The sequence below is a fragment of the Patagioenas fasciata genome, chromosome 24 (genome assembly GCF_037038585.1).
Source record: "Patagioenas fasciata isolate bPatFas1 chromosome 24, bPatFas1.hap1, whole genome shotgun sequence".
Classification (NCBI taxonomy): Eukaryota; Metazoa; Chordata; class Aves; order Columbiformes; family Columbidae; genus Patagioenas; species Patagioenas fasciata.
In genome coordinates, this window is record NC_092543.1 from 6,861,526 (window position 1) to 6,873,794 (window position 12,269).

A 12,269-nucleotide genomic window follows, 5' to 3' on the forward strand; every position below is an offset into this window, starting at 1 on the left:
CAAAGTGATACTGAAGCCAACTTTGCTGGCTCGGCAGCACAGAGAAGGCCAGTCCTGAATCACCTCTCGCACCCCAGGATCCAGGTGCACAATGGGCACTGCTAAAACCTGCAGCTGGAAAAGCATGATCTGCAGATGTGTAGAGCTGCAGGGAGCGCAGCCTGACCTCCCTTTATCCCCCATCCTCCAGTACACGCGTGGGACCGCGCTGCGCTCCGGTGCCCAGGGCTCAGTGGCAAGCTGAGGGACCTCAGGTTACCCTCGTGCAACAGGCAAGTTGAATCCCCATTTGGGCCAAGAAGCGAGGACAGCCCTTTGGACTGGAAGCCCTCCAAGGGTTATTAGTGCCCACTGTTCTCATGGCACTTTTCCCTCCAGCCCCTGCTGGGGTCGTCCTGTCTCTTTGCATAATCTCCTCTGAATAAATGCACTGTGAGCGGGGCCTTTTCCTTTGCAGCTTTTGTCACCAGGAGCTGTCTTCTGTATGTTCCCACCTTGCAGGCTGTCCCTCTCTTTTTGTCTCTGAGCTGAGCCATTTCTTTTCTCCTGTTTGCACCTCTTTTTCTTCTTGGTTCTTATTTTTAGCACCGCTGTTGTCCTGAAAAGTATTTCAAGGAGATAATTTGAGCAAGGCTGTGAAAATTTAGGGTTAAAACATGTGTGAAGTCCCACAAAAAGCACCTCTTTGACAAAAGCGATCTCTTTGCCTCGAAGTGTGGATTTAAATGGTCATTTCTATTTATTTCTGTGCTTGTGAAGCTCTTTCTCTGAGGCCCCGTTCCTGCTGCCACAGTGACCTTTGTGTTTGCAGCGGGACCTTTTGAAATCAAAGGGGCCCTTCATGAGCATCTGCCCATCTGGAAATGATTGCAGCACTGGGTGGGTGAAGGGCAGATTGGGAGCCTTTTCACTGTGAGTGGCAGAGTCTGAAGTCACCCAGGTCCACATGCCTGTGAAAGACAATCCGAAGTAGCCCGCATTACATCCTCAGGGGCCAGAATACATGCAGCATGCCTTACAACAGACGTACCGCAGTGCACTTTGAGAGCCTCAGCAATCATGTAAATGTCGTTTGATTTACAGCAACCACATGGTTGGAGGATTCTGTGTGCGTTTGTGCAGGCAGGAGTGCCGGGCTTTGTTGCTGCCCTCCCATCTCCTTCCCAACTGCGGTTTGTAGGTAGTTGTGCATTCCAAGGGGAAAAAGAAACAGCAAGGCAAATCAATTGCAGGAGAGCCCCGAAAGGGCCAGGAGAAGATGCCGCTCTCCATCCCCCAGCGCCCAGCTGCCAGGAGGGAGCGGGATGTGGGAGAAGGACTCCGCTTGGGACAGCGCTGACTGTCCCGGCCCCTCGGCGGGCGCTCCCGCCCTTATTCCGCGGCCCGGCGCTGGCCCTTTAACGGCGGGGCGGTGCGCTGCCTCCGTGGGGCCGGTCCCCGGGCCCGGGGAAGGAAGTGACGGGCGGGGGGCGAGGGAAGAGCCCGCCGAGGGCTTGAATGAAAAGGGGGAGCGGGCGGTGCGCCGAGCCTCCCCAGCCGGGCCGGGGGCGCGGCCGGGCGCCTCCGCTCGCTGCCGCTCCGCGCCTGCCCCCCGCCCCATGCCGGCCCTGCCCTGAACCCGCGGCGGCCGGCCCCGGCTCCGCACCCCGACGGGGCGGGCGCGGGGCGATGCGCGGCCCCCGGCGCCGGCTGCCGGCGCTGCCCGCGCTGCTCTGGCTGGCGCTGGCCCCGCTGCCCGGCGCGCCCGGCCCCGCGGCGCGGGCAGAGCTGCGGGTGCGGGTGCGGCTGCCCGGCGGGCAGGTGACGGAGGAGAGCCTGCAGGCCGATAGCGGCTCCGACTGCATCAGCCTGGAGCTGCGCACGGCCGACGGTGCCCTCGTCACCCTCACCGCCGACTTCAGACAGGTAGGGCTCGGGCTCGGGCTCGGGCTGCTGCCCGACATCGCGTCCCAGCGCCGGGCAGCCGCGGGATCCCGCCCCGCGGGAGCGGCGTCCCCAGCGAGCGCGGTGGGATGCCGGGGAGTTCCAGGGATGCGCTGCTTTCCCCGAGGAGGACGTGTGCGCTGGAACCCGCGCCCCTCTCGTGTTCCCTCGGCCACGAGGAGAGTAGCGCTGGGAAAACCCGCAATGTGTTTTGCGCGTCCGGTGTCCCACGCTGATTCCCGGCTGAGCTGGAGATCAGAGATTGCAGCATGGGAACTCTAGCCCTTTACACCTTACGGGTCGGCAGATGGGCTTAGCGAGAGGATCGGGTTATAAATCCTGTGTATGTGTTTTGTGGGATTCTTTGGAGCACGCCAGCCTTGGCTGGCTGTAGCAAACTTCCTATTGCCCAGGGAGGAACTGTTTGCTGCTGCATGGGTGGCACAGCTGTCCGAGTGGCACGGCAGTGTTATCTTGTTACAACCCTCCATTCAGATTGTTTGCTCAGGTGGACTTTGGTTTGTGGCAGGAGAAAGCTCAAAACTATGGGATAGGAAGGTGTTGTGTCCTAACTTGTTATGAACCTTGGAGCCTTCTGCCAGGGATTGTTCTGGTGCCTGTTCCCCTTTTCGCTGTGCTCTTTGGTCCCTGTGCCCTTTAAAGCCTTTCAAATGGTCTTCTTCCATCTGGAGGATGCAGGGTCAAGCCTACGTCTTTCTGAGACGCTAGCAGAAGCCATGGTGATTTTGGATGTGATGGTATGCGCAGTGTACTCCAGCACACATGCGAGGAAGTAGTCCCATTTAAAAAACAAACAAACAACAAAAAAAACAACTAAGAAGCCACAGCGTGCCAGGGAAGCTGAGGGAGGGCTCTTAAGCCTGCAGTTTGCAAACCTGCATACCACAGTGGTTCCCTGGCCAAGGGAAATCCAACCTCATTACAGAACTTCTAGGTAGGCCCTTTGGGAACCTAGAATGTGACCTGGGGACTTGCAGAGTCCCGAGCTGTTCACTGTTCCAGTATTTTTCACTCTCAGCTCTTCCTGAGAGGAGCTTGGTCTCAAATATCATCTACAAACCAGAGTGTTATGTTAGTTTTTCTTACTCTCTTCCTTATGATAGTTGAGCTGCTTTTGGGGACAGGTTCCCTGAAGGTGTCTTCAGTTGTTTAAATCCTTAGCTCCATGCATCCCCTTAGCTCCTGCTCCTGGAAGGCTTTATGTGCATCAGGCTTGCAGAAGTCCACTCCCAACATTCAGTTTTACAGCAGCTGGGTACTGGCTTTCTGTTTTATGGCTTTGCTGGAAAATAGCTGAAGAGAGCTGAGGAGATGAATTTGCAGTACAGTGAGTAATGATGTGAGCAGGCAGCTGCCTGGCCACGCTTCCCCTTCTGCCCCGTTCTCCTGGCTGCACGCAGGCATTTCCCTGTTCTGCTCTGGTGCTCATCCCTCCAACATTGCACAACTTCTCTCTGGAGAGGAGGTCTCGAGGCTCTCGGCCTTGGTAAAAGCAGCTGGGGTTGTTGATCTGGCTCTCCCAAGCCAGATTGTGTGCTCATGCGTAGCCAGAGTGCTGGGGTTTTGCACAAATGATTTTTCCACTTCTCTGGCTTAAACTGCAGGGGGTTAGTCCAGAGGTGGATTTTTTCTTTCCTGACGAGGAGTTGCTGCTGGACCAGGGGCTGGAGAAGAAAGGATTTATAATGAGACCGTGGTCCATTTCTGCTGCTGCTGGATGCTGGATGGGACGGAGCAGGGGTTGGGTCTTCTGCAGAGGTGGGATTTCTGTTTCCCTTCAGCCCCTGCCTCCCCTCCAGAGCCGAACCTGGAGGAGTCGTGTCCTCAGAGTACACCAGCTCTTTTCCCCTCATTCTCTAGACCAGTATAGACCAGTACAAACTGCTCAGTGGGCGTCCAAACTGGGGCTCGATGTTTTCTGGGCAGGGCAGTAGTGAAGACCATTTCTTGTCCTTTGAAAGAATGTGTTGCAAACACTTATTCTTTTCATGTTTAGTACTGTCAGGCACAAAACGTATTGCAAAAAAGAGTGAGGGGGGGACAACAACCCTAAATGTCGTGTCTAATTTGAATAGCATGATCTTGTCAATTGTTAGAACAGTGGCCTGAGAACAATGTGGGTGGGTTTATTCCAAGGTCAGCACAAAGATACAGAAAAGCCTCTTTTTGCTGGAAAAGTTGTGTTGGAAACGCAAGAGAGAAAGCCTGAGTAATGGTATTTTAACGCTTGCGCTGCTAGTCCTTTCATTTTTCTCGTTAATAAAGCCGGTGTTACGTTGTAGTCTGGGATGGTGTTTTGAGAATTTGGTCCATTGTGTTAGGTGCTAAATGACTGGGTGATATAGGAAAGCATCTGTCCAGAGTTTATAGCCGTGTAATTTAAAAGCAGCCTCTTCTCTGTAGAGATACCAAAAATATATAGGAAGTGTCATTCATTTAGCATCCTCAAAATGGGCTCGTTAAAACATAGTGGTGTTTGTTACCCTGGGCTGCAGTGAGGTACCTAAAAATGCTCCTTCTTGACCTCAAGCATGGTCGATGGCCACTGTACCGCGATGGCCACTGTACCGCCATGGCCACTGTACCGCGATGGCCGCTGGCCGAGGTGCCCTTTGCTTGCTCCGTGGCTTTGGGGAAATCACTTGTTACGTAGGATCCAGTTTGAAAAGTGTCTCCTGACAGTTACTTTCAGGCATCCCTCGGGCTGTGGGTGCTGAAGGTGAGGATGCTTAACAAAAGGGTGATTTCCAGGCATCTCAGAGCATCGTGGGGGGTTCTGGCTGCTCAGTGCTTGTAAGAATCAGGGTCAAACCTTATCACTTCTAAAAACATGGAGTTTTTCCCCCTCTTCCAGCACATCCTCTATTCACCTTTATAGATATGTGAGTATAGGAGGTGATGCACCAAACTGTCTTCATTTTAGCCGTTTCCAGTAGGAGAGGGGTTAAAAAACATGGCTAACTTAGCTGGCTGGACCCCCAGTGTGGATGCAATAACACATTCTCTGTGTGGTATAAGCACAATGACTTTCTGGCCAGCTGTAGCTGTTCCCCGGGGCTCTGACCACAGCAAAGGCTGCTGAGGGGTTAGGAATCGGGCCCAGTGTTACCAGTGCCCCTAGCAGCAATGTCCCCTTTGCATGTGCCCCCCACTCTGAGCATGCATGTGACAGCAAAGACAGAAGTGGGTCCCACAGCAGTACTGATGTCCTTGGGGGAGAGAAACTTGGCAGGAAAGCTGAATGGGCTGCGGGGAGGGAGGCATTGAAGTAATTTATTTCCCTGGGAACTGGTTTGCTTCGCTCAACGTGAAGCCGAGATGCTGGGCTCAGATCTAGACCACACAGCCTTGTAAGTCTCTAGTGGATAAACCCTAGCAAAGGAGGTTGAATTGTTCTTGCACCCAGATGATGGTCCTTGGAGGAGCTCGCTGAGGATGGTGCAAGGAGGGAAGAGGTTCAGTGTTTCCCATGCTGCTCCTTGCAGGCTGTTTCTTTTCTAGAGGTCCCTTCGGTATGTACAGGCAACCTGGGCTGTTGGATGCTCAGTGCCCTGATATCTTTTCTACCTTTAGGAAAGAGGAGCTGCTCTCCCCTTGCTGTGAAAGCCACGGCTGCAGAACTGCTTGTTTTCTGTGGCACCAAGGGTTTGTCTTCAGAATTTAAACAATAGCTGTAACTGTACCCGACACACAAGTGTAGGTCAGGGCCAAGGATCCTCAACGCCCCCATGATGAGTTCATCCGGAGAGTCCCCGCGTTGCAAAGGCGATGTTCTGCTGGGACTTGTTCCCTGCTGGGAAATTTTGTGGAAACCCAGAAATAAAGGTGCTGCTGTTTGTTGCCTTGGCTGGGTACCCATCTTGGCACTGGTTCCCCTGCTGCTGCTGGTGGGAAGGAGGTGAGGTGGCTGGGGGGGGAAAGGCTCCCTCTGGGTAGGAAAAACTTGGGTGACTTTTCCGTGCGAGAAGCAGGATGCGTTTTTGCTGTGACAAGCTTCAGTTCTTGCTCCACCTGAGGTTGTGTAGCCAGGGCAGAGAAGCTGGGGAAAACCAGACGAGGCTTTGAGAAGTGAAGCGGGGCTGGGGAAAAGAGGAGGCTGAAGTCTTGATCAGGAGAGAACGGTCACTACACGCCGTGTGTCTCCCAGAAAATGGGCCAGTGCGGTTTGAGCCTTCCATGCTCTGAAAGCCACAGTGAGGGTTGCTTTGGGTTTGCTTGGAGCCAGGTAGAGGTGGGGTTTCTCCTTCAGAAGGACACGTGCCATAGGAGCTCGCTCCTCCAGCAAAACAGCCCGATTAAAGCTGTTGTTGGCTCGCCGGCTGTTTCAGTGCTGGCCAGCCTGGACCATTCCTGTCTTTTCCCGGCGTGCCTCTCTCGATATCAACAAATGCGCTGTGAACCTTGTACGTATCAGCTGTGAGAAGGAAAGAGGGTTAGGTGTCTGAAGGCTAATTCTTAAATAGGCAGATCAGAAGGATTAAATCGGTTGCTCAGCATGCTCTCATTTTACAAAAATTGCCTTCAACCTGGGAAGAACTGCGCTGGTTTTAATCTCCTGCCTGGAGAGGTTTTCGGCCCGAATGCAAAACGTGGCTATCCCTGTTTGCTTTTTTTTTTTGGACTGAGTGCTGATTGTTCAAAGTGAATACAAATTAAATGCACAGCTGAGGAATATGCGAGGGTCGGCTGCTCGTTTTAGCCTGTTCATCCTTGGGCCTTGCACGGCGCGGGAGCTCACGGCAGAACAGCTCAGCTGGACTAAATGTGGATGAGAACGTGGGTCGTTCCACTGGTGCCAGTGTCTCGGTGGGGCTTGTCCTCATTAAAGCTGTCAAAAAATGAAGATTCCATAGTAATTTTGTAAGCATTTTTGGTATCTCTGTCTTCCCAAACCTCCTTCACGTCCTGCTATTATGGTGAGTTGTCGATCAACAAATGCACCCAGCAAAATCCTTCCTCCTGTCTTGGGGAGGAAAGCACATCCCAGATTGCAGCTGTTTTTTCAGCTGTGCACAGAATTGCGTACCCTTTTCTGGACATGGAAGAGAAGGCAGAGAATAAATAGTGGGCTGGATGAGCTGGTCTGAAATAAAACTCAGTGCGGACATTGCTTAGAGTTTGCAGAAAGAGAAAGGCTCCCTGCTTGGGACAGGAGGAGGTTTGGAAGAGGCTGAACTTATGAGCCGTACAACAGGAATAGCTGAAGAGGAGAGAGATGCTCTTAGCAGCTTGGCATCGCTCCTGCTTGCTGGTCCCTAGCCACAAATGTCTGTCCAGTTCTCCGTGGAGGAGCGATGGCTACGTGTGGGTGCCAAAAGGCAGTAATTGCTCTTCGTGCTGTTCTGATCCATCTGCTTGGTCCTTGTGGTGGCATGGTCTGGCACCAAGGCAGGGGACAGCAGACTCCCGTAGAGTATACAAACGCCCCTGAAGCCAGAAGAATTGATACCTGCATAGAAATCAGTGTTGATTTATGCCGGAATAGGATATAGGGAGGTTTTGTAATCGAACGAGGTATTTTGTGAGTCTACATGGAAGCAACTAACCGGTTTCCAAGCTAGTTTTGGACATGGACTGTTACACAATCCAGGTTAGAAGCTTCTATATGCTAAAGCTCTAAAATACCAAAATTATTGACTCAGGCAGAAAAGGAGGTCAACTGCAGCTGATCAGAATGGGTTCCTTCTGGCTTTTACAATTTGACTTTCATTTCTGTTCCACGTGCTGTTGGGTTCAGAAATGAATAATTTGTTCTCCAGGATACCAGTTTCTCAGAAGCAAGCGAGGAAAGGCAGCAGAGGAGCTTTGGGACCGCGTGCCCTAAGCAATGCATGGAGGTAATGGCTAAGTGACGTTGTTTGTCACTCCTTGGAGGCCGTTGTTTGAGGAAGCCACAGGTGTGGGATCTCAGTTGGCAGCAGTTTGTCCTTGCCACAGTAGGAATGCAAAACCCCTTACTTCTTTACAGACACCAGTTATTATGCTGCAGGCTTTTGGGTGGGATTGAACCTGGGACTACACCCCTCTGCTCAGGTAGCAGAAGTATGAGACCTTTGGCTTTGTTCTTTTGGCTGCAGCCTTTCTCTTTGACCCCGAGTGCTTGGTTCACCCCACCGGTGGCAAAGATTTGTGACTCTCTGTTCATTTATCTCTTTGTCAGGAGGTGAAGATCTTCCGTGCCTTAATCTTAGGGGAGCTGGAGAGGGGCCAGAGCCAGTTCCAAGCACTCTGCTTCGTCACACGGCTTCACCGCAATGAGATCATCCCCAGCGAGTCTATGGCAAAGCTGCGGCAGGTAAGAGGCACCTGCGTCTGGCTTCGGTGCCAGCTCCATCCTCTGTACATCCAGGGGTGTTTAGAGCTGTCCTGCCTGGATACTGTTCCCAGGCAGCTGCAGGATGGCTCAGCTATTAGACCCACCTTTGACTACCCCTGTAGCTTGAGGGACTTGGTATTAAACTAAGTTCATCAGTAATATTGATCGTGGTCTACTGATATATTAGGAGGCATGATTTAGCTCAATGTAATCTGTATCGAAGGGTAGGTAGATGACTAGAGTAGTCACCACCAAAGTCCCTGCCCCGTATTACCCATTTAAGTACTGATTTGGGACCATCCATCATGACAAAGCATTGAGGAACGATCACAGGCGAATGAGAGCAGTGATAAACTATCATCATTTTTGTCACCAACAAGTTTAAGTGCCTTCCATCTGGATAGGATGCAGGTGTATTTACAGAGGAGCATCCATGTGTACGTCATCTTACGTTGGCATGAAATCATGACACGCACTAAGGGATGATTTGTTGCAAGTAGAATTCAGGTTTTCGTGATTTCATCCTGTGCAGAAAAACCCCAGGACGGTGCGGCAGGCGGAGGAGGTGCGGGGCCTGGAGCATCTCAGCATGGATGTAGCTGTCAACTTCAGCAAGGGGGCCCAGCTGAGCTCTCACATCCACAACGTCTGTGCAGAAGCCAAAGAAGCAATTTACACCCGAGAAGAAGATGTCAAATTTTGGTTGGAAAAGGGTAAGTTTCCTTCGGTTTCGTTGGAACTGCTTCTGCCAGCGAGTTGCACCCTACCGTGATCTCCCCTGCGAGGTTTCTGGTGATCAGCACAGATCATTTTGGCTTTTCCTTCACCGTGTTTACAGTGGATAAGGCACGTGTATCGCTTGCTTGCACTTGGCGCTAGTCTATTTATTAGCATATCTGACTTCTTTTGGTGGTGCTCTCCTAGTCAACCTAATCAAGCAGGTATTTTTAAGGCAACCTTTCACCTGGTCCACCACCCAAAAGAAATATGTTCTTTACATGCTTTGTAAAGAACATGCTATGTTCTTTACATGCCTTTTAGCTTGCCTTTCCCAGGGCCCTTTCTTCTCCCGTGCTTTCTGTTCAGACTCCTGTCCAAACAGCCCCTGGAAATGCACCCTGTTTAACCTCGATCTCCTTGATTGTCCTGGACACTGTGCAGAGAGCAATGCTTGCTCTGGTGACCCTGTCCCTGAGCAGTGTCTGTGCTTTCTCCCGCAGGGGTGGATGGCTCCATGTTCGAGGTCTTGCCGCAGACATCTGATCTCCCTGACCTGCAGCGCTGCAAGCTGTGTGCAGACCGCTGGAAACCCTGCATCTGCAGCTACTCGCTGAGCATCGAGTGGTACCCGTGCATGCTGAAGTACTGCAAGAGCCGCGATGCCACGGGCAAGGTTTCCTCTTACAAATGTGGCATCCGCAGCTGCCAGAAGGGCTACACCTTTGATTACTACGTGCCACAGAAGCAGCTATGTCTCTGGGATGAGGAGACCTAGCTTAGCCAGGCCAAGCCTTTCAAGGGGCAGCTCATCTGCCTCTTGCCACCATTTATGATGCTAAGGGCCTCCTGGAGCCGGCTGCTCCAAAGAAGGAACACAGTTCACAGCGGTGCCTTGTACCAGGAGAGCTCTGTGTGCGTGCCTTCCCTTCTGGCCCCCTGTGACCCCTCCCCTCCTGATGCTGCCTCATACTGTGACAAGCGGGCTCAGCTCGCTGTGTTGATGCTCTCCTGCCAGCTGCCGGGAGACCCGGCTTCCTGGAAGAAGCAGGTTTCGGAGGTGAAGCACCGTGAGAAGTGTGTTTTGCCCTGGTCTGGAGTTAGTAGATGTGAAAGGGGGCAGCTCTGATCATTTGTCAGCCTTGAGCATCCTGAATGAGTGGTCAAGGCAGGGAGAGAAATGGTCTTGATGACCTGGCTTGTCAAACATCTCTGCCACCGAAGCAGCCCTTTCACTGACTTGACCTCCTGGTGACACAACAGCGTTTCCCAACGGGGAAAGAGCTGATTTATGGGACCACATACCCTGAACAAGGAAGGTACGAAGCTTACCCAAAGCAAGAGCCTGCCTATAGCTTTTTCTAGAGTCCAACTGGGCATTATATCCTCCCTGTGGCTAGAAGGTATAATGGAGGGATACATCCCAGCAATTACTTTTGCCCCTAAAGGGCTGGTAATTAGGGCTCTGATTAATCCCCATTTAGACTAGCGAAGGACCAACTTTTTGTGTTGGTCCTGTAGCGCTCACACTAAGAAAGAAACATCTAGAGACTTGTGACTACCATCATAACACTGGTTGCAAAGGGGGAAGCTGATCCCAGGTGGGTTTGCACTGTTGTTTTGAAGAAGACAACATTCTACATCTACGTCCAGTTTTATGTTCTACTCTGCCAGCTATTCACAAGAAGCTCTTAGATAATTGTACTGCCTCGCTGTGCCTTGGTTTCCCCATATGTAAAACAGGGGTGACACTGAAGCTGACCTTGGCCTCGGTACGTGCTTGGAGGGCACCAGACAAAAAGCACTGCAGGAGTGTTACCTGGTCCCTGTGTCCTCCTCCACTCAATCAGAACAAGAAGGAGGGGAGAGAGGCTGTTGGGGGTCATTGTGGATCCCCGTACCTCCTGGTGAAAAGCCTTCACAATGTGCCTTTTTGCCTAAAATATTGGAATTTTTGACAAAAAATATTTGGTCACAATTATTTTTGTATTGATCACTTAAGCGGGGAGAAGGGAAAGGTATTTTAATATTGCAACATGAAGTAAAACACACTTGAAATGATTTTTTTAAAACCAATTATTTATCATTTGTAAGGTAAAATAAACTGATTTTTTTAAAGCATCCCTGGCCCAAGAGATTCTTTGTGCATCTTGTGTGATGCAGTCGTTCGCGTTCTTGGAGTTGTTCCCTTATGGGTACATCTCAAGCCCGTGCTTGGGACATTGAAGACCTGTGGATGGGGAGGATGGTCCTGCTGTTCGGCATGACCACAGCACTTAGCGGTGTAATTCTGCATCTCAAGCATGCCCTCCACCCAGCTCCTCAGAACAGAGGCAGCTTGGACTCATCTCACACAGCTGTGGAAGCTTTGAGCCTGAGCTCTGGTGAGGACCAGCAGCAGGTCCTGGGTTAGGCAGCCTGGTGCCTGCTTTTCTCTCCAAGTGAAGGTTGGGTTCCCGTGGGGGCTGTGATGCAGATGTGGCTGGAGGCTTGTCTGGGTCCAGCAGCCTCAATGGAGCATTTGTTGTCTATTCCCCTGCAGCTATAGCTGAAAGGAGATGAGGGCAGCAGCGGTTTTGTCCAGCTCAGGTCTAGCTCTCAGCTTAGTGGCTGCTTGAGGGAGAAATGTGGAGTGCTGATTCCCCCTAGTGTGGTGAATGCAGAGATGGGACAAGAATTTCTACAACCTCTGCCCTTCTCTGCTTGAGCCTCTAAGACAACTTATCCCCTTACCGTGATTTCTGGGGAAGCTGAAAATGCTTCTTCTCGCTTATATGGGCAGCATTCACAGGGGTCTGTTGTCTGCTGCCTTGGCTCCTGCTGCAGCAGGACAGTGTGGGACTTTGTCCCTGCTGCTGGAGTTGAATCCAGCTGAGAGGTGAGGTGGGCCGTGAGCATCGAAGGGAGGGCTGCGGGCTGGCTGTGTGCCTTGGTGCTGGGAGCCCTGCGCGGCCCATTCCACTGTTACCTCCTGTACGGGGCTGCTGGGGAGGGAACACGAGTTCGCTCTGGGGGCATCGGGTCACATCCTGGCGAGCTTGGACGTGCTTGTTCTGTAGAAGTGAGGCTCTGGTGTAGCTGCATCATAGTGACATCTCAGCCCTTTCACTGCTTCTTCGGCAGCACTGAGCTGAGGCATTCCCAGGCCACCCTGGGAAGGCAGCAGTGCCAGACCATCTCCTCGGATCTGTGGGGTGCTGGAGGAGCCTTTTATGAGCTGGTCAGAGGGCGTTTTTTAGCTCTCTGCACGCAGCAGGGCCAGTGCTGTGTTGTGGGAACTGCAAGAGTAGCT

The 12,269-nt window shown here is 52.1% G+C and overlaps 1 protein-coding gene across 2 annotated transcripts; it reads left to right on the forward strand.

The window, feature by feature from the left end:
- Positions 1-1,174: 1,174 nt before the first annotated feature.
- On the forward strand, positions 1,175-11,098 carry OAF (out at first homolog). 2 transcript variants are annotated; one of them, XM_071798690.1, is made up of 5 exons: positions 1,175-1,905; positions 7,704-7,781; positions 8,105-8,239; positions 8,793-8,973; positions 9,481-11,098. In XM_071798690.1, exons 1-5 carry the CDS (start codon positions 1,498-1,500, stop codon positions 9,753-9,755), a joined length of 1,077 nt encoding a protein of 358 aa, XP_071654791.1. In that variant the 5' UTR covers positions 1,175-1,497; the 3' UTR covers positions 9,756-11,098. The 2 variants fall into 2 exon arrangements, with proteins under 2 accessions (XP_071654791.1, XP_065711775.1); XM_065855703.2 differs by lacking the exon at positions 7,704-7,781 and having other exon boundaries at positions 1,183-1,905.
- Positions 11,099-12,269: the final 1,171 nt, after the last annotated feature.